General features: G+C 41.3%; 1 protein-coding gene across 3 annotated transcripts in view; it reads left to right on the forward strand.

Annotated features, from left to right (window-relative positions):
* pard3ba (par-3 family cell polarity regulator beta a) overlaps nucleotides 1-22,445 on the forward strand; it is a 188,226-nt gene that overhangs the window by 78,807 nt on the left and 86,974 nt on the right. For 2 of the 3 annotated variants that reach the window (XM_061692038.1, XM_061692054.1), the window contains 5 exons: nucleotides 978-1,163; nucleotides 3,877-4,041; nucleotides 7,450-7,515; nucleotides 17,947-18,046; nucleotides 19,415-19,562. In XM_061692038.1, the coding sequence (XP_061548022.1) occupies nucleotides 978-1,163; nucleotides 3,877-4,041; nucleotides 7,450-7,515; nucleotides 17,947-18,046; nucleotides 19,415-19,562 (665 nt within the window). The remainder of the gene's footprint in view (nucleotides 1-977; nucleotides 1,164-3,876; nucleotides 4,042-7,449; nucleotides 7,516-17,946; nucleotides 18,047-19,414; nucleotides 19,563-22,445) is intronic. The other variant, XM_061692046.1, reaches the window with a different exon arrangement.

The following is a 22,445-nucleotide window of genomic DNA, read 5'->3' on the forward strand; positions in this document are numbered from 1 at the left end:
TTAATTCCTGATTTTGTGGGTTTTATGAGCTAGAAGCCCAAATTATGTAAAAATCAACCAGAAAGAAATCCTTGAAAATGTTTAAATTGTGGGCCGTGAATCTGTAATCTATGAAAGTTTAACTTTTCCAATGGAATAATGGAAATAAACGTTTCCCTGATATTCACATTTTTTGGAAAGGGTGTGTGGGTATGTGCGTGTGTGTGTGTGTGTGTGTGTGTGTGTGTGTGTGTGTGTGGCGACAGGTTTGTGGGTGATGTGGTGCCTCACGCTCAAATGACAGACAATTTCCTTCCCCTCTGCTGTTGATAATTCTTAGCCTCATCTCACCGGTGGCTGCCTTTGCCGTCTCCATGGTCATTTTGTTAACATTGAATAGAAGTAGGAGAGTGGTTGGAAGCGAGGGAGAAAGTAGAGCCTGGGGACAAAGAGGGTGAGAGAAGGGAGGGATTGAGAGATTAAATGTAAAGAATCAGCAGTGAGCGACAGAAGCATGTATACCTCAGGGATTGCTTATCACTTTTAAATGCTCCTCTGTGCCTCCCCTACCCTTCCTCCTCCAGTGTGCTCTAGGAGGAAGTAAGAAAAGATTAAATTTTCTTTAAAGATGGCTCGCTTTCCATCTGTGCCTTTCATTTTAAAACTGAATAACCCATCTACACCACTGTATTATTTTTCACTCTGCACCTTCATCTCTCTTTCCTGTACAAAACACCTGCTTCTCCCCTCAACTTCCGATTCGGTTTTTTTTTTTTTTTTTTTTTTTTTTAATCAGAGCCACCTTCAGCCACATACTTGCTTTCCCAATATTTAGTTTTTTAGTAGATTCAGTGAAGTGTCAGTACATTTGATTTGGAACTAATGCTTCTGTGATCATACACAGCAGTAGTTATTAAAAGTGGGCAAAGAGACTTTAATCTTTCTAAATGTCATTTATTCACTTGGGCTTCCTCCATCCATTCTTCTTAATTTTTTAGAAAGGTGAAGATGGCGGAAGTCTTGTGTTGGAGGACGGCAGGGAGCAGCTAATGTATGAGGTCCCACTGAACGAGACTGGTTCTGCCGGCCTTGGAGTCAGCTTGAAGGGCAACAAGTCCAGAGAGACTGGTGAGGACCTGGGCATTTTCATCAAGTCCATCATCCATGGAGGCGCTGCCTACAAGGTACAACATCTGTTTTTTTACTAGCCCATTCACATTTTTTTTATTCAACCACATTTATTGCGCATTAGGCTTCTCCACAGGGATTAGTGCAATTATATAAATATGATTTCAAAGTGTCAATATTCACAAGGCTCTGACTGAGGGGTGTCAAACTCATCGTAGTTCAGGGGCTTTCAATTACGGCCTAATTTGATGTCAAATGAGACCGGGCAGTTAAACTGCACGAATAATGCATAATTAATTGAAATAGCAAAAGGCTTGGGGTTTTCCCCTTTGTTTTAATGTGAAGTTGAAAGAAACACAAGAAAATCTTTATAATTGATCAACTGTCTTCACTGCAGGGTAGCTCACTTTCAAATTCATCCTGCGGGCTGGATTGAACCCCTTGCTGTTTGTTTGTCACATGTGCTTTAAGTCATAATTTCAAGGTGGCTAAATTTAAGCATTTGAAGGACGTTTTGTAAATCAAACACTTCCAGGATTTTCAAATAAGAAATGTGGGATAAAATACATGATATATTTACTGTTGTTTTTTCGTCTTCGATGACTTAATCAATCAATCAATAAAAATACATGAGCATGGCAAACACAAGGATTTAAGGACATTTTGAGATGGACCTTTGCTCATTTGTCCTGCCCTTGCCATTGCTCTTGCCATTGTTCATTTTTCTGGCTTTTCCCGTTTTCTCGTTTCCTCATGTTTTTCCTGTTATCTGCTCCTTTCCCAACCGTATCGTCTCTTTGTCTTTCTTCCTGTCTTTCACTGACGCTACAGCTCCTCGCTATGCAGGGAGTCTTGTGCAGACCCTTGACCCCTATTGATCTCAAGTGGCCTGGTCTCATCAACTCTGGAGCCATCTTATCTTGATCACTCAGCACTCACTTCTAGTATCACAAGGGTAAAAAAACAAAAAACACCCATTTCAGCACTTTGGAGATTGCTCCACTTGGTCTCAATTCTCTTTTCCCCTCTTTTATAATGTCAGCCCCTTGTGTCCCTCTTTGGTGCTCCCAGATCTGGAGCACACGACGAGGAAGCACACAGAGAGGAGTGTCGTGTCGGAGTGAAGATAACGGCTGGTTTGGGATCAGGGAAGCCAGACAGGAGCTCCCTAAAGTAGCTTCAGAAGTAGTTTTTCTGACAGCTGCCTATGCAGATTGCACTCAGACAGAATGGGCCAATAAGATACGTGAGAAGCAGGTTTCTGGGGCGAGATACCACACAAGAGGAAGGAAAGCATGGGAAAAAAAGGAAGACAGACAGTACTGATGAAAGGGGAAATGAGCAGCATCACACAACAGAAAAGATGGGGAAAATTTTAGAAAAAGAGCAAAGAGGAAGAAAATCATGAAAAGTGGGAGCGCTCATTGGGGTCACAATACATGAGGGCATACATGTCTGAGTGTCTCTCTTCCTCACTATTGATGCATGCTAATGAAAAACACCACAGACTCCCGATGAGACTTTGCGGCGGGGGCAGAGGAAGGGATGCCAGGTTACACCGAGAAATGCCATGCAAATCGTCACTCAGGAGGCAGGTTGGTAGGGGGGAGTGGTGAGATCTAACTCATTACCTGAAAACCCATTTAACTTAATTTCTCATCCACATCTTTTTAAAGATTTAGGATTTAATACAAATATTAAACACTCAGTTCATATGGGGGTAACCCCTACATTACTCGACTGCCACATCTTTAATTATTCAATTTATTATTGTTATTATTATTAATAATAATTTTAAATTTATATAACACCTTTCAAGGGATTCAAGGACACTTGTAGTATTGCAAATAATCTAAACGCCATGTTTAGATTATTGCCTGTTTATTGATGCATGTTTAGATTGCATGTTTATTGATGGTTTATGTCAAAACTTTTGTATTAAATAGACAGAACATGCAATTTTTTGTCTTGCAGCATACAGGCTTTATTTCTGTGCATGCAAATGGCCTATCCCTGCCCTCACTGAACCTACAAAAACAACAACAACAAACAGAACACTTATTTTTTTAAAGCTAAATTCACATTAAGAAAGGGTGTAATACACTATACTGTATATAAAGCAAGCCAATACAAAAAAAAAGTCGCATGCTACAAAAATAATTTAATGGTGTCTCTTTAACCATTGAGTGTAGATCCAGCCATAGTGTGTTGAAAATATATACATTCAAGCCTTTTTTGGTCATGTGCTAGTGTATGAATGTGCAGTGTCATAGCAGTCTATCTTTGACTTCAGTCCAGACGGTGCCTGGTTAATGAGGCAGGGTCAAAGGTCAACACTGGCCATAATGGACCATTCATAATGTCAGACTCTTAATTGTGTGTTCCCATTTTTATTGTCCTTCTATTCATTTTTCTCTGTGCACTGTGTTAATTATGACACTCCCATTACACCTAAGTCATCTCATAGCTCACTTTCTCTCCCTCACCTTCTCCAAGGCACCACTCTGCATTGGCTCTTCACAAGTGGCTGCTTTGTAAAACACTTAAACATGATCTAGTGCCCACGGAGGCTATTCCATTAGCTATATATTTATCATGGCACTCTAGCTTTCACGAGATTGCTAACTCCACAATTATCTTGCCTTCACCTTTTAGAAATGCCTCTCCCTATTATTTTTTTTATGTGCCTTGTGTGTTTTTCATTTGATGTGCTATTAATGTCAGCGGGGCGGCTTTCCTGTTAACATCACCACCAACTTCTTCCCACAGGACGGCCGGCTGAGAGTAAACGACCAGCTCATTGCAGTCAATGGCGAAGCGTTGCTTGGACGGTCCAACCACTCTGCCATGGAGACACTGAGGCGCTCCATGTCCTCGGAGGGCAACGCCAGGGGCACCATCCAGCTTGTGGTGCTACGAGCATCCAAAGTGGAGGTAAAACTCCATTGTGTTGATGATTGCATGGTATTAGCACACTAATGCGTCAATGCAATACGGGTTGCAGCTATCAAATATTTTAGTATTCCAGTATCCTACTAAAAATGTTATCGAATAATCGAGTATTTGGATAAATTGTATTTTTTTCTTGGCTAAAGACCAATTATGAATACACAAGAAAAAATAAGACATTTCACTGAAAAATTAACGAGCAGTTGTTTTCCTTTTTTCAGATAAACACCTGTTTTATTTCTTAAATTCCGATTGAACAGCAAACTGTTTTCTTGTCTATAAATATTTTCAGTAAGGCAAAAAAGATATAATATATATATATAAATATAAATACATTTCAGTTTAAATGTAGCATTTTTTTCTTCATAGCTTTCTTCACGTTTTTTCTTAGCTTTCTTCACATTTCACATATATATACATATACATATATATACACATATATACACTGTACGGAAGGTTTTTAGACCCCTTAAATTTTTCACTCTTTGTTATATTGCAGCCATTTGCTAAAATAATTAAAGTTAATTTTTTCCACATTAATGTACACACAGCACCCCATATTGACAGAAAAAAAAAACGGAATTGTTCAAATTTTTGCAGATTTATTAAAGAAAAACTGAAATATCACACAGCCATAAGTATTCAGACCCTTTGCTCAGTATTTAGTAGAAGCACCCTTTTGAGCTAATACAGCCATGAGTCTTTTGGGGAACGATGCAAGTTTTTCACACATGATGCAAGTTTTCACACCTGGATTTGGGGATCATCTGCCATTCCTCCTTGCAGATCCTCTCCAGTTCTGTCAGGATGGATGGTGAACTTTGGTGGGCAGCCATTTTCAAGTCTTTCCAGAGATGTTCAATTGGGTTCAAGTCTGGCTGGGCCATTCAAGAACAGTCACGGAGTTGTTCTGAAGCTACTCTTTCGGTATTTTAGCTGTGTGCTTCGGGTCATTGTCTTTTTTTAAGGTGAACCTTCGGCCCAGTCTGAGGTTCTGAGCACTCTGGACAAGGTTTTTGTCCAGGATATCCCTGTACTTGGCTGCATTCATCTTTTCTTCGATTCCAACCAGTCTCCCTGTCCCTGCAGCTGAAAAATACACCCACAGCATGATGATGCCACAACCATGCTTCACAGTTGGGACTGTATTGGACAGGTGATGAGCAGTGCCTGGTTTTCTCCACACATGCCGCTTAGAATTAAGGCCAACAATTTCCATCTTGGTCTCATCAGACCAGAGAATCTTATTTCTCACCATCTTGGAGTCCTTCAGGTCTTTTTTAGAAAACTCCATGCTGGCTTTCATGTGTCTTGCACTGAGGAGAGCCTTCCTTCGAGCTACTCTGCCATAAAGCCCCGATTGGTGGACGGCTGCAGTGATGGTTGACCCTTAAATGTTTCACTCTTTGTTATATTGCAGCCATTTGTTAATCATTCAAGTTCATTTTTGCTGATTTATTAAAAAAGAAAAACTGAAATATCACACAAGGGGGTCTGAAAGCTTTCCCCGTACCCACTGTGTGTGTGTGTGTGTGTGTGTGTGTGTGTATATGTGTGTATATATATATATATTCATCCATTCATCCTTCCTTCAATAATGTGAAGTTTATCAGTACCATTTGCTGAAAATCCATCATGAACTTCACTGCTGGTATGGTGTTTTTAGGGTGATGTGCAGTGTCATTTCTCCTCCAAACGTGGTGTGCATTATGGCATCCAAACAATTCAATTTTGCTCTCATCCGACCAGACTATACTCTCTGGCTTGTCCCAATGTTGTTCAGCAAACTTTAAACGAGCTTTGACATGCCTTTTTTTCAACAATGGGGTCTTACGTGCATACAGGCCATGGCGGCGGAGTACATTACTCACTGTTTTCCTTGTGACAACAGTACCTGCTAATTATTCTCGTAAGAAGTCTTTTTGACGCTCTCCACAGGTGGTATTTGGCTATTGGAAAACTCTTCTGATTATTCTTTGCACTACTCTGTCAGAAATCTTGCGAGGAGCACCTGATGGGGGCATATTTATGGCGGCATGATTGCCGATTTACTTACTGTACGTATTATGGCCCCAACTTTGCTCACTGGAACATTCAGGTGCTTTGATATGCGCCTGTAACCAATGCCATCGTTATGGTTTACAACAATTCGTTTGCAACGGTCTTGAGACAGCTCTCTGCTCTTACCCATCATGAGATGTGTCTTGACTCACACCTTGACAATGAGACCTTTTTATAGGCCATCAATTAGGACTGAACCAGCTGATATTCATTTGTATCGACAAGGGGCTGGATTGCTGTTTGATTATTGATAGATTTTACTTGTTGTCTTGGCTTTCCATGCCTTTTTCCACCTCCCTTTCTTCATGTGTTCAATACTTTATCCCGGTGTAATTTCACAATATGACACACAACTTAATTTCTGATCTTATTGGTTCTACTTTGTATGTATGGATTAGTTGGGTTGTTCCCAACATCTCGTAAAATTTTCATGTCAATGGCACCTCTGGGTGTTGGCCGGGGGGGTGGCATCGGGTCCCTGCGGACCCCAGTGGGTGGCCAGTTGTCGGGGCGCCTCAGTGGGGCCGGCGGACCGCCCTGGGTCCCTCGGTGTGGGACGTGTCCCATCCGCCGGGTTGCTCTCTGGTGGACCCCTGGGCCTGATCTCGCTCCTGATTGAGTGGGGTACTCAGCAATTACAGGACCCTTTTATCAGTCTTTGTGCTTGTAAAACGGTGTCAATTTACTTGCATGTATCCGCAGACACACACCCCTAAGACTCTTTCACTGGGTGTGGGGTCACACACTTACTGCGACAAATAACTCATGAATATGTAAATCGCTTGTGTATCCCCTCACTTGTACCCTCGTCCTGTAGACTTTTATAATTTACATAATTAATCCCACCATACTTCAGTTGTATAGCCGGGTTCACGACCCTTGTCCTGCATGCTTCTTCTCCTGTCCTAATCCTGTTCTAGCTTGTCCTGTCCTTCCCTCACAGGGTGTAGCACTACAGCCCCATGCAACACTGATATTTAATGTTTCATTGTTGTAGATAATGTAATGATTTACTTCTCTCATCCTGTTTACAATTAGTGCTTTGTTTTTTGTCCTTGTTTCTCTCTCCCTTATACAACCCCAATTCCAATGAAGTTGGATGTTGTGTTAAACATTAAAAACAGAATACAATGATTTGCAAATCATGTTCAACCTATATTTAATTGAATACTGATGATTCACTTTGAAAAAACAGGAAGCGAGACCATGCTCATTGCTTCTTTCAGCTTATTTGTTATTGTTATTGTTTGTTATTTTATTAGTTTTTCCCCAGCATCATTTCTAAAATTATTTATTTGTTGCATATTTTGTTCTCTTTTTTTTTTTTTGTAGGGACAGTCCAATGCTATAAATGGAGCCACCAATCAAGCCACTCCTCAACAATCGTCTGACAATCAGGTACAAGTGGCCAGCATCCACCAGCCGCCTCTGCCTCAGCGCTCCTCCTCCCTCTTACCGACACTGTGGAGGCGAGCGTCTGAGCCGCTACCTCACGGCCACCGGCAGTATTACACACAGAGGCCAGGGGAGAGACACACTACCTACAGCTTGAACCATAGCGAGAGACGCAGTTGTTACACATTTGGTCTCGCACAAGCTCAAGTTGAATACCTTGAAGAGGCCAGCGGCTACAGGCCCGCCCACGAGTTTGCCTCTCACGGTCTCACGCGCAGCAGCTTAAGTAGAACTCCGGAAGTAAAGAGGAACATGCACTTACACGTGCAACCTGAAATCGAACTCGATTACGCTCACGGTCACAAGGCCCCGCACAGTTGCAATCTGGCTCGTCCTCATTTCAGCTTGATGAGCAACGCGTACACAGACGACATCAGGGCAATGGCAGGGAAGATGTACAGCGACTCGCCCACCCACAGCAGTGACGCAAGCGCACAGAGATAGAGACACACACTCACATTACTACGCAAACAACCATGCTCTCACTCGACACCATGACCTGTGGCTCTCTGGTGGACTCTGATATATGTGCGCATGTGTGCAAATGGACACATGTATTTAGAAGCATTGCCCGTAAACAACCATATTTAGTGCACAGCTTGGCCTTGTATACAACTTTCCTCCTGTCCACTTGTTTTAATGCATGGAAATTATTTTTTGTGCTTATTTTCTAATCACCTCTCACATCACTTTGTCTGTAGCCTGTAAACACTGTCTTTTCTTCTTCTGTTTTTGTCTCTGAGTGAAGTCGAGCCTTCTGTTTGGTTATTTCTTTATTGCTACAACACAATGTACTCTGCTTTCTATCTCACCTGTCTGACATTCCTGTATTAATAAAGGTAATCTAAAGCCACCTGCATGCTGGTTTGTTTTCCTGGGTTTTCAGCAGTCGTTTCCTGATTTGCACTCCTTTGCTTATTAAATGACACCCTGGTCTCTCTCCCACTCTTTTCTGTCCTTCCATTACCGTATTTTCACGATCATAAGGTGCACCGTATTAAAAGGCGCAGTCTCAGTTACGGGGTCTATTTCCGTATTTAACACATACATAAGGCGCACCGTATTATTGGGCGCAGGCATGGTAAAACATATGCTAGCATGCATGCATGCTAAAACAATGTTTTTAAAAAGGCAGCAGGAGCAAAACTGAGTTCGGTTGTACTTTATTGAAGTATTTAACAATGTACTCACGTTATTTTTTGATCAATCCTCATCCACAAATCCATCAAAGTCCTCATCTTCTGTATCCGAAATGAAAAGCTGGGCAAGCTCTCCATCAAACACGGCAGGTTCCCTCTCGTCATTGTCGGAGTCAGTCTCGTTGCCCTGCGGCTCCTCAGAAATGATGCCGGCTTTTACGAAAGCTCGAACAACAGTGCAAGCAGACACATTAACCCAAGCATCCACAATCCATTCACATATGGTGGCGTAACTCGCCCGGTGCTGCCTCCTAGTGTTAGTAAAGCTGTGCTCGCCATCTGTCATCCATCGCTCCCACGCCGCTCGCAACTTCACTTGCCCTGTTTACACCGATGTCCAGCAGTTGGAGTTCCTTCGTCAAGCCTCCTGGAATGATGGCAAGCTCCGAGTTATTGCCCTCAGTCGAATGGTGACTAGAGACGCTTCTCCCGGCTGTTCTTTGCTCATTAATCCGTTGCTCGAGTTGGTCTTCCAACTCGGGCCACCTGGCCTTGTTTCCGTGGAAACTCAGCTTCGTCTTCTTGACTTGGCGAAGCTCGTTTTCCTGCTTCCTCCACCTGCGAACCATGGATTCGTTGATCTTGAATTCGCTCGTGACTGCGTAACTAATAGCGTGCAGTTTAAACTGTGCTTCGTAAGCGTGTCTCTTCATAGGTGCCATTTTCGGGGGTCCTTAGCTAAACCCGTGCACATACTGGAACTATATACCTACTGGGGGCGTGCCTTTAACATCCTCTGTCACGCGCACCCTTCCCCCTTTATCGTCTGCATGCTGTCCTCAGTCACGTCTGCCTTCCTCTATATAAGCAGCGTGTCGGCAGGAAATGCTCCCAGTCAGTCAAGCGGAGCGCTTATTAAAGTCACACAACAACATTTACAGATTTTGGAACTCGGTGCACACATAAGGCGCGCTGCATTATAAGGCGCCCCGTCCATTTTGGAGAAAATCTAAGACTTTTAAGTGCGCCTTATGGTCGTGAAAATATGGTATTCTCCTTGGTATGCACACCCATAACACTTAGGGCCTGATTTACTCAGATTGTGCTAAATTGTGTGTTGACTCTCAACAGATTGCATGCACTGTTGGTGGCCGTGACCAACGTGATCTCCTAATATTGCAATACAATTGTCAACTGGTGTAAAAATGGTGGAGACCACCCTGTTTGAATAAGGTTTTGCTCTTTAGGTTGCTCTGATGGTTTTCACCATGGGAAACTTAGAAGAGCACTGCAAGCACACAATGAATTTTGAAATTATGGAATTGGAAGTGTTAGTGGAAGAGACAAGTAACCCTGGATATTTGGCCACAAAATTTGTTTTGACTGTTTTAGAATCACACAGCTTGCACATTCAAAGAATGTGTGTGCCTATGACAGCAGTATATAACTCCCTGTATAAGGGGGGGAACCATTTGCACATGATTGCAATCTATCGCGCCAATAATTTTGGGAAACCCAGTAACCACATAAAAAAGGTTTGTTTGTATGTGCCCATCCTGCAAAGCATTACGTTTAAAACCTGTGGTAGCACACCTGAATAACTGCTCTGGGAAAAGCCCACACCAACTGACATGGATGCAAGGAAATGCAGTTTTGTCATCAGTAATATGGCATGACTCCTTCTTGTGACTGGCTCCAAGTCATCCTTTTCAGAAGCTCCAAAATTGCATTGCTGAATACACGATATATCGTGATAATTTTGTTTCTGGCATTGCAAAAGTGTTTGCACAAGTGGAAAAATGACGTTCTTCCCGTCGCCTCTCATTTTGCCAACATGCCCACCTCCCAAAATAACCACAGTCATAGTTAGGGCGGTCTACACCTGCCTTTCAGACACAGTATTTAAAGACAAAAAAATCGGTCGCAATATTTTTTTCAGATTTGATCAATCATATTGCGCATGCTAAAGTAATCTATTTGCATCTACTCCTCCCACTATTTTGTACATTTGTGTGGAAACACACAAAATGAATTACGCATCTATTTTGCCTATTTGACACACCAATGCCTGTTTGGCAAATCAGGGCCTTAAAGTCCTGAACTCATAGCAAAAGAAGGGAGACTGAGGCATAATGTCGCTGTAAAACAGTGTTTAGTATGAAGAACAAAATAGTGGCCAAATTTTTACCTCACCATTTCATTGGGAGATTTTGTAATAGTCCAACGAAACCCAAGTTTGAACGTTTTGCCCTGAATTCCAAAAGGTATGTTTGACGCAAACACATTGCTCATCATCCAAAGAACACAATACCTACAGTCAAGCATGGTGGTGGCAGCATGTTTCTGGGCTTTTATTTTCTTCAGCTGCTACTGGGTCTTAGACAAGGTGGAAAGAATTGTGAACAGTTAAAAATTAACCGTTAGCGTTGCCAGCAAAACCTTTAGGCTTCTGCTAGACAGCAAATACAAAGCCTACTAGAAGACCCGAGATTTATTTGGGGTTAATCAGAGGCACCTAAAAGCCATATCCCAGTTATAGGAGGGTGTAAACGCTTGTGCATCCATGATCTCATTTGTTTATTTTTATTCCCCTCTCGAGGTACAGGTTATAGGTGACATTAATGGTGGGGAAAGTTTTGAAATTATTTATCTTGGTCTCGTTTGTTATAATCTCAAAAACCTGCCGTTTGAGCACGGGTGTGTGTGTTATCCACTGTCGGCCTCCAGAAATTTGACGTTGACTCGTTACGGCTGTAATACTGAATGTTCCAGATATTGGAACAAAAAAAAAAAAAAAAACAGCGTCTGACATGACCGGCACATCCACATTGAACAGCTGCTTGGTGCATGTTATTTTATTACTCCCCCCAGCTGCCAAGCCGCGGAGGTGAAAGTTTTCTTTGCGTCCGGTGTCAATGTCACTGATCATCGCCTCCATGGTAGTGAATGAGCTACACCTATTAACATGCTTCTTACAAAAGTGTCACAAAGGGAGGATGAGGAGTGACTAGGCGATGATTATGTCAAAGGCATCCTAATTGCAAAGCTATTGTTACAAGCTGTCGCAAAACATCAAAATACAATAAGTGATTTGGTGAAACAATACACTTGTCACATACTGAAAGTCTGGCTGGAACCACGTTTTCACGGAGATTAACCAATTTACAACAACAAAAAAAGAGGCCAATTAAAATAAAGATAAAATGATGTACGTCCACACCGGATGCCGCCTCTGAACTGGAAATGAATTAATACATCACTGGAGACATCATCTGAGGGTGGGGTCAGGTTTAAAGTACAAAGTACAATTCCAGTGAAGTTGGGACGTTGTGTTAAACATAAATAAAAACAGAACACAATGATTTGCAAATCATGTTTGACCTATATTTAATTTAATACACTACAAAGACAAGATAGTTAATGTTCAAACTGATAAACTGTATTGTTTTTAGCAAATAATCATTAACTTGGAATTTTATGACAGCAACACATTCCAAAAAAGCTACTACTACGAAGCTACGGTGTTGTAACACGTGCAGAATGTGGTTTAGCATTGTCTTGCTGAAATAAGCAGGGGCGTCCACAAAAAAGACGTTGCTTGGATGGCAGCTCTCTCCAAATCTGTTTGTACCTTTCAGCATTAATGGTGCCTTCACAGATGTGTATATTACCCATGCCATTGGCACTAACACAGCCCCATACCATCACAGATGCTGGCTTTTGAACTTTGCATCCGTAACAGTCCGAATGGTTCTTTTCCTCTTTGGCCCAGAGGACACGACGTCCACAATTCCCAAAACAATTTGAAATGTGGACTCGTCGGAGCACAGAACACTTTTCCACTTTGCATCAGTCCAGCTTAGATGAGCTCGGGGCCCAGAGAAGCCGGCGGCATTTCTGGGTGTTGGCTTTTGCTTTGCATAGTAGAGTTTCAAGTTGCACTTACGGATGTAACGCACACTGTATTTACTGACATTGGTTTTCTGAAGTGTTCCTGAGCCCATGTGGTGATATCCTTTACACATTGATGCTGGTTTTTGATGCAGTGCCGCCTGAGGGATCGAAGGTCACGGGCATTCAATGTTGGTTTTTGGCCTTGCCTCTTACATGCAGTGATTTCTCCAGATTCTCTGAACCTTTTGATGATATTATGGACTGTAGATGATGAAATCCCTAAATTCCTTGCAATTGTAGATTGAGGAACATTGTCCTTAAACTGTTCAACTATTTTCTCACGCATTTGTTCACAAAGAGGTGAACCTCACCCCATCTTTGCTTGTGAATGACTGAGCAATTCAGGGAAGCTCCTTTTATACCCAATCATGGCACCCACCTGTTCCCAATTAGCCTGTTCACCTGTGGGATGTTCCAAACAGGTGTTTGATGAGCATTCCTCAACTTTATCAGTCTTTTTTCCCACCTGTCCCAGCTTTTTTGGAACGTGTTGCAGCCATAATATTCTAAGTTCATGATTATTTGTTAAAAACAATAATGTTTCTCAGTTTGAACATTAAATAGCTTGAACATGATTTGCAAACCGTTGTATTCTGTTTTTATTTGTTTAACACAACGTCCCAACTTCATTGGAATTGGGGTTGTATATTACTATTAATAATGAATATTTGTAATATAAGAAACTTTTAGTCCCACAATGAGGAAATGTGCATTGTATCAGCAGCAATTGTCGACTTAGGAAATATAAGTGTCACATGAATAGCATGCAAGAGAAGACGTAATTACATTTCTCCTCACGTGTACTTCTTCTACATTGCACAAAATAGAAACCAAAACTATTGTCCATACATATACTATGCAATTCAATCAATCAGCAATGTTGTTTGTTTGCGAAATAGAGTGCTGAGTTTTAATTTTGATGTTTGAGGTCGGATTAATCTGGTTTAATAGACGTGGGTTTTGTTTGTTTGTTTGTTTTTGTTCGTTTGTTTTGTTACCAGTGTTGAAAACGGAATTGACAGGTGAATTAATCCATAGACACAGATATTTGCGATGATGGAACGTCGAAATCTCATGTATTGGTACTTTGATTTAGGCTGCAACAGTGTCCACCATTACAAGGTTAATGTCATAAAAATGTTAAAATGACAAATATTGAAACCATAATTTATTAATGATTATTATTATGACTGTCGCACAGAAATCATCTTAACAAAATTACGAAAATATGGAAATTCAGACAAATTTGAACAAATTGTTCTGGAAGTGAATTCTTATAGGTTGGCAACTCTGCTAATAGATGGCTCCCCTCCTGTGTATCTATTTTGGTGTGATTAAGACATACTGTAAAGACGGGCTGTCTGCTTGCAAGGAGCAAGCAAGCAATGATTGTGTCACTGGTACTGTCACAAATTTCCCGCCAATCCAAAAAGTAATTGACAGCGTGCAGGAGTTTTAATGATAACCTTGGGACTTGACACGCGTTTGTGACAGCTGCATGACTATTTGTCCGGGAGAAACTTATTTAATCCTCCATCAATCCCCTATATCCATCTTCAGAAGGTGGGAGGTTTCTTTGTTGTGGTGGTAGGGCTATTGGGTAATGTGCTTGCATTCATTCTGTAGGAAAAAGAATCTTGGTGTGTAGATCAGGGACCAGGTGGAGTTAGGCCCTGGCAGAGATGCTCACTTGTCAGGCTTTCAATTAAGTGCATATACATGTTTATTACCTCCACAAAAGAGTGGATTTGTTCATCACCCATTGGTGTGGGCTTTTTTGTGAGCATGCTCTTTAAACTTTTTGGAATACTCTAACTGGATTTTTATGATGGTAGATTTAGTTGACAGTCCACGCATTGATGAAATGAAAAGTCCCAAATTTACAAAGGGTAAACATTTACATAAGGGCTGTAACTAATGATTATTTCCATAATCGATTGTCGATTTTGTTTTTTTAATAGTTTTTTTTTATTATTATTCGATGAATCAGATTTTTAAAAATAAATAAAATAATAATTCCTTTATTCACAAAGAGGACATTGGCAGTGCACAAACAGGAACATCCCAGAGCTCTTAAAGTAATAAATTATGAATACAATTGTTTTACAAAAAGAGAAAGTAAATGTTGTCAAATAGCTTAAAATAGGCCATGGACCAATGCACAAAAACATACAAATGTCGGATATAGCCTACAATATCTGCCAAATATATATATATATATATATATATATATATATATATATATTGAAGTGCACAAAAATAGGTATTTTGTGTTGTTTAAAAGGGACCTCAGTTGTCAGAATAATAAATGATAAATAGAAGAAGAAAGAAAAACTGTAGAGCATATACAGATACACTAAAAAACGTAAAATTACCCTAAAAATGATTGAGGCTATTTTCACACTGCAGGGCATGATCCCCAATTCGTATTTTTTGTTAAATCCGATCTTTTTATGTGGTCGTTCACATTACAAAAACAAATACGGCTTCTACTGTGGACGGAAGGCGTCCGTGTGTCACACGCATGCGCACAAAACAGGACGTCACATTGCGCATGCACGCAAACACGAGCCGTCGTGTTGATAGAAGTAAATATGGGCCCCTCGTGTAGGTTTCGTCATGACGCATTTTTGGCGATTTCAAGGATTTTGTGCAACTGGAGCCAACATTTATCAATTCTAAAGCCTCTTTTTTTCACCACTGACTGTTTTCTGCTGCTTCGCCTGCCGTTGTCATTTTGTAGCGTGTCTGTTTTGTCAAACAGTTTTTTTACCTTTTGATGACATATAGGTCTGATGCGTTCCCTGTGAGCATCAATACTGCACTCGTGTCTGATACATATCAGATTTATATCCACATATGAAAGAGGCTTGGGTCGGGATATAAAAAAATCGGAATTGTACTGTGCACATTGACATGAAAAAATATGTCACATTGGGCAAAAAAATCAGAATTGACAAACAGTCTGAACATAGCCGTAGTATATGTCTGAATGGATTCTGTCCTGCCTCATTCCTCACTCAGCTGTTTATTGACACTCCAGTTGGAACTGACTGTAAAACTAAACACAGCAAAAATATTATATACATTGTATATTTTAATACAGCATTTCGTTTTAAAAACGTGGCCAGCTGAATGCTAGCACTTAATGCAAAATCCTACTGACCAGCTTGCAGAAATTGGCGTTAGACATAACGGGAGGGATTTACCACAAAATATCGAATATTCACACACAAATGTGGTAGCAACACATACCGACAGGTAAGATAACAATACTCACAGGCATGAGTATTGTTGTTGTAAGGCAACAATACTCACAGGTATGTTCTTCCTATTCTATGAAGAACAAGTTATTTTTAATGCAGTTCAATCGCGACTTTTGATGTTATCTGCATGCGTGCACCACACTGCCTCTTAAAAGGCCAAGGCGCACACAGCAGGAACAGCACACACTCCAATACACTGTAGTAATAATTGCGCAACAAAATTAATGGATCACACTTTTAATTATCGATTCATTGTTGCAGTCCTAATTTAAATGTCTCGTTTGATTGTTTTATTTATTTATTTATTATCTTAATCTCTAAACGGGGGCCGGTTTCAGAATCAGAATCTTCTTTATTTGTGAAGTATGTCAAAAACACAAGGAATTTGTCTCCGGTAGCTGGAGCTGCTCGAGTACGACAACAGACAGTCATTTTGATTTAAAAAAAAAAATAAATAAATAAAATACTTTTGAGACATTAAAACACACGACGGAGAGTCACTGAGCAATGAAAGGTTACCAGTAATGTGGTAATGCTGATACAATTACAGTTGTGCAAATGATGCAGAGTCATCTAGCAATTCAATGGAAAGAGGAAAAAAGCTGTTGGAATGTCTGCTTGTTTTAGGGAAGGAGGTGGAAGAGGTGGTGACCAGATTGTGGAGGGTCCAAGAGGACTTTGCATGCTCGTCTTAGTTCTGGCAGCGTGCAAGTCCTGAAGGGTGGGGCAGGGTGTTACCGGCAGTCCTGTTTTTTCCGTTGCAGTCGGAGTTTGTCCTTTTTTGTGGCATCACCAAACCAGACTGTGATGGAAAAACACAGGACTGGATAAAGTGGTGAGGGAGAGGGAAATCTGGGCTTCCCTGCTAAAGCTGCTGCCCCCGCGACCCGACCTCGGATAAGCAGAAGAAAATGGATGGATGGAAGGATGATTCAATGACTTCTGTGTAGAACTGGCGAGACGCTGAGTTGGAGAAGCTTGGAGGAGAGGTGTTCGGGGATGATGGTGTTGAACGCAGAGTTGAAGTCAATGAACAGGATTCTCGCGTAGGTCCCTGCACAATTGAGGTGTTCCAGGATGAAGTGCAGTCCCATGTTGACTGTGTCATCCACAGACCTGTTTGCTCAGTAGGCTGTGACGCTCTTGAGATGGTTCAGCATGAGGCGTTCAAAGGATTTCATGACCACAGATGTCAGGGCGACAGGCCTGTAGTCATTCAGACCCGAGATTGCAGGTTTCTTGGGTGTTGGGGTGATGGTGGATCGTTTGAACAGTACTTGAATAGTAATTCACACAGTTCCAGAGAACTATTGAAGATCTGTGTGAAGACTGGACCGAGCTGGTCCGCGCAGACTTTGAGGCAGGATGGGGACACAAGGTCTGGGCCCACCGCTTTGTTGATCTTTTGCAGTTTGAACATGTCTCACATCCTGTTCATGACTGGTCAACGTAGAAGTCAGAGGTTCTTACTGTACATACTGAACATTTGTCTGATTTTTGAGTAGGGATATTACAAATGTCTTCCCAAATTACAATTGTTATACATGTTTTATTACTTGGATCCTCTAAATTTGAAAATAAGGGCTCGAAATCTGCTTGTCGATCAAAAAGCTTTGGTCCCATGTAACTAAATCACTAATGACGGTCTGCACGGAGTAATTGTGAAAATTAAAGTGAATATCACACCATTGTTAGATCTACCTGTAAATGCAACCCTGAATAACAGAAATAAATGATCTTCAAAATGTCTCCAAGCAGCAGACGTGTTCCCTATTTCACATTATTTGCATATATCCCGTCAGCAGCTGAGATGCAGTCAACAAAAGGAATAAATATCACTAGTCTAATCCTTCTGGGTAATAAAATAAGTTTCTCTAATCTTGTGATGTTTGAGTCAACAACATAAATTTTTTATATGTCACATTTGGTTTGCATGCAGCACATATTCTTGCATTATAGCCTTTATTATCCATGTTTGTCATCTTTCATTATCTTCTTTGTACTTTCTTTTCCAGGAGCCTCAGCGCCACCAGGCCTACCAGGGGGCTTCTAGACCATCAGAACTCAACAGCGCCAATCTTTCTGACAAGTACTCGTACGGCGGCTCCAGCAGTGGTGAGTGCACGCTTGACTTTGCCACACCGTGCAAAATATTGGTCTATTTGAACTGTCAAAACAGTGAGTGTTTGTGTACTGCTGTTATCTGCGACTGAGTGTGCACAGCATGTTTGTCAGCGTGTGCTTGTGAAGGCTTTTGACAGTGTTTTTTTTTTTAAAATTATTATTATTTAGTGCCACTTGAGCAGCCATTCAAGCGTTTTTATGCATTACAGTAGGACCTCCCAACCATCCATTTCCAATACCTCTTATCCAGATCACTGTCACAGGGAAGGTGGAGCCTTTCTCAGAAATATTGTATGAGAGACTGGGTACACCCTGAACTGATCACCTGTCAGTCACACAATAGACAACCATTCACACTCAAATTCACACCTATGTACTGTTTCGAATATTCAGTTGAACCAACATAGATGTTTTTCAACTGTAAGAATATGCTGGAGTATATGTAAAGAGCCCAGTCAAGCACAGGGAGAGCATGTTAATGCCACTTATAGAAGCCCAAGTCAAGATTTGAATCCACAAACTTCTAACGGCACATTTTACAATTATAATGCATCTCTATAGCAACATGTTTAAATGTGGACTTAACATCACAGCCTCACGCTGGTGAGTATTTGTACTGGCAGCAGAAGTCATTGCCATTGTTTTTTTTTTTTTTTTTTTCCTGAATACTGCATTGGCTTTTCATGTTAAGATCTGACCTTGGAATCATTATGTTGATGTAATTGCCTGATTTGCATAAATAATTCTGTGCCGCATGTGTGTCATTGTGGGGAAAAAATAACCACAAACAAAAAAGACACAGATTGCTATATTCATTCCTTATTTCCCATCCTCGTATCCCCCTGTCTCCCGGGAGCTGGAGATCCTCTTCTCATAGTCAGTTTTCCATCGGAACAGTCATTTTGTACACACGGGGGTATACAACAACAGGGACGTGATGCCCTTTTTTCTGGATGGGGGCTTACAATTTATGGAAATGTTGAAAGATGAAGGACGTATGAGCGATACTGTCGCATGGTGTGTGTTTCTTTAGTGTGTGTTTTAGTTGCTTGCAGTTGTTTTGTGTATTGTGAAACCTTTTGTAAATACATAAGCTTGCACTGTGTTGATCCTCCACATCCTGCTTTCTGTGTATTTTTTTTATTTAAAGTTCCTTTTTGCAGCGTCTTATCCCAGCTGATTAGTATAGATTGATCAGTTTTTGTGGAGCATTTATTACCTCCACCGAAGTCAAAGTGTGAGGTAGGAGCTTTTCTTTTTGCCTCCTGGATTTGTATGCTCATTACTCATATAACATTTGTGGGAATAGTGCACAATCCAACAAACAAAAAGCCAATCATTGGCTTTTTCTCTCCTCAGCTCTGTTTCCTGTTGCAACCACCAATGGCAACCATGATTTCTACGGCAACAACCAGAAAGACTCCAAGGAAGGCTTCCCCCCGCCGCCATCCCCTGGGACAGTAGAGGAAATTAGTAGAGACCCAGCTCTCACTCCCTCTAACTACAGGTGTCCACACACATCATTGTGCATCACAGTATTAAATCACACACAAGGCCGGCGTTATGGTGGCCTGAGCACCTCGTTGGTCGTGTGTATCCTCAAAAATATGTATTGTACTTGTTGTAAGGGGCACCAACCCAACACACCTAAAATCACGAAATTAGGCCTCCTGGAAAGTTTGAAATAAATTAGCCACTGATACCAGTTTCACAAAATCTCTTTGGATGTGTCCAGAATTATACAGGAAGTTGGCCATTTTGGTTGGAAGCAGCCATTTTGGACAAATTCCACTGCTCATACATTGATCAACTTCGACTCTGGAATTCGCACAGTTGATCCCAAACCAGAATCAGGTATCCTAGAAAGATGGGTGACGCTAAATCGTGAAGCTTTTTGTCCCATCTGATGTGGGCGGAGCATGGCTCAAAGGTTAATGATCGCTTAGAGGATTTGCCATAAAAATGAAGGTCTGATGGCCCAGTCATCCCTGCTTGCAGCTTTAATTGAAATAAAATGCATGTTTACTCTGTATGTATCGAAATGCAGCCCTGTGGGGGCCACAAGCCAGTGCAAACTGTAGGCCGGTCCCAAGCCCGGATAAATGCAGAGGGTTGCGTCAGGAAGGGCATCCGGCTTAAAACTTTGCCAAACAAATATGAGCATTCATCCAAAGAATTCCATAGCGGATCGGTCGTGGCCCGGGTTAACAACGTCCGCCACCGGCGCCATCAACCTGCAGGGCGCCTGTGGAAATTCAGCTACTGTGGGTCGAAGTCGAAGAAGAAGAAATGTGTTTCGCCTGGCCCTTCATGTTTTCTTTAAATTATTGTACCCATCTTACATATTCTGCCTGGGTCATCAAATTCTGCCTGGGTCATCAACATATGAGCACAACTGTGAAAATACCACATTTTAATCATATGCAACCAAAAATTTGGTACTTATGTCATGAATGCTGTCGCTCCTATTAAAAGTAAGACAATCTTGAGGCAACCTAGAACACTGTGGAGGAGCACAATGATGGTAAAGACCTCTTAATCAAAGTTTTGGAAAGCAGTACGTAAGTGGAGAAAAACTAAACTCCAAATTGATTATGACCTCTACAGACAAAGTCTTTGTAATTTTAACCAAGAGTTAGTCAGGGCTGGACAGCAACACTTTTCTGAAATCCTCAGTAAGAACTTCAACAATACTCGCAGTCTGTTTGCTGTGGTTGACAAGCTCACAACCCCCCGAATCAGATAGCTCCAGAACTTCTAACAGCAGATAAATGCAATGAATTTTCTTATTTTAGTGAAAAGATACAATCCATCCATCCATTCATTTTATGAGCCGCTTCTCCTCACTCGGGTCGCGGGCCTGCTGGACCCTATCCCTGCTATCATCAGGCAGGAGGCGGGGCACACCCTGAATGGTTGCCAGCCAATCGCAGGGCACATATAAACAAACAACCATTCGCACTCACATTCACACCTACGGGCAATTTAGAGTTGTCAATTAACCTACCATGCATGTTTTTGACGTGGCTGGAAACCGGAGTGCCCGGAGAAAACCAGCACGGGGAGAACATGCAAACTCCACACAGGCGGGGCCGGGGATTGAACACCGCTCTAACCAGTCGTCCACCGTGCCGATCCATCAGATTAAATATTAGCACAAATCAGCAAAATGATAAAATTATAATACATCTGAACCCACCCAGGAAAAACTCTATTACCATGTCAGAATTTGATACAGTTGACCAAAAAGCTGTCGAGAAAACGGTTCAGCAGCTGAAACCATCAACGAGCTGTCTTGACTCAATACCATCTGACTTTTTCCAAAGCTATTGCGAAGTCTGTGCTAGCTGATTTGAAGCAACTAATCAATTGCTCACTTCAGTCAGGCGAGTTTCCTAAAGCTCTTAAAGTAGCTACCATTAAGCCTATGCTAAAAAATAGAGCACTGGACGCTTCCATGTTAGTAAGCTATAAAGCCATCTCAACTCTCCCTTTCATAGCCAAGGTTGTTGAGAAAGTTATTTTTAACCAACTCAGCAATTTCTGAACCTAAATGGACTTTTTGACACATTTCAATCAGAGTTCCGAATTCATCACAGTACAGAATCTGCTCTTGTCAAAATGCTAAATGATATAAGGTTGAATACTGACTTGGGAAAGGTGTCAATTCTGGTCTTGTTGGACCTCAGTGCGGCTTTTGATAGGGTAGATCATTATATACTGCTGAACAGGTTGGAAACGTAGGTAGGACTAAATGGAACAGTCCTTAAATTGTTCAAGTCCTACCTGGAGGAAAGGAGTTATTTTGTTACCATTGGAAGTGTTCAATCTCATCGAATGGCAATGACCTATGGGGTACCTCAAGTTCTTGGACCCCTCCTGTTCAGCCTGTATATGCTACCCTTGGGTCAATTTCTTCAGAACTTTAATTTTGACTATCATAGCTATACAGATGACACACAATTATATCTAGCAGATGACTACAGTTCAATTGAGGTGTTGTGTCACTGTGTAAAACAGATCAATTTTCTTCAATTAAACCACAAAAAAACTGAGATAATTGTTTTTGCCAATAAAGAAAAGAGAATTGCTGTTAGTAAATACCTAGAGTCACTGTCTTTAAAAACCAAAGCCCACATCCGAAACCTTGGTGTTCTGATAGATTCCGACCTGACTTTCAACAGTTATATCAAATCAATTACTAAAACTGTCTTTTATCATCTGAAGAACATATACAGAGTGAAGGCTTGCATGTGTCAAGCAGACCAGGAGAAGCTCATCCATGCTTTTATCTCAAGTCGACTTGACTATTGTAATGGTCTTCTGACTAGGCTCCCTAAAAAGAGCATTAAATAGCTGCTGCTCATTCAGAATGCTGCAGCTCGGGTTC

Source organism: Phycodurus eques, chromosome 1 (genome assembly GCF_024500275.1).
Source record: "Phycodurus eques isolate BA_2022a chromosome 1, UOR_Pequ_1.1, whole genome shotgun sequence".
NCBI classification, from domain to species: Eukaryota; Metazoa; Chordata; class Actinopteri; order Syngnathiformes; family Syngnathidae; genus Phycodurus; species Phycodurus eques.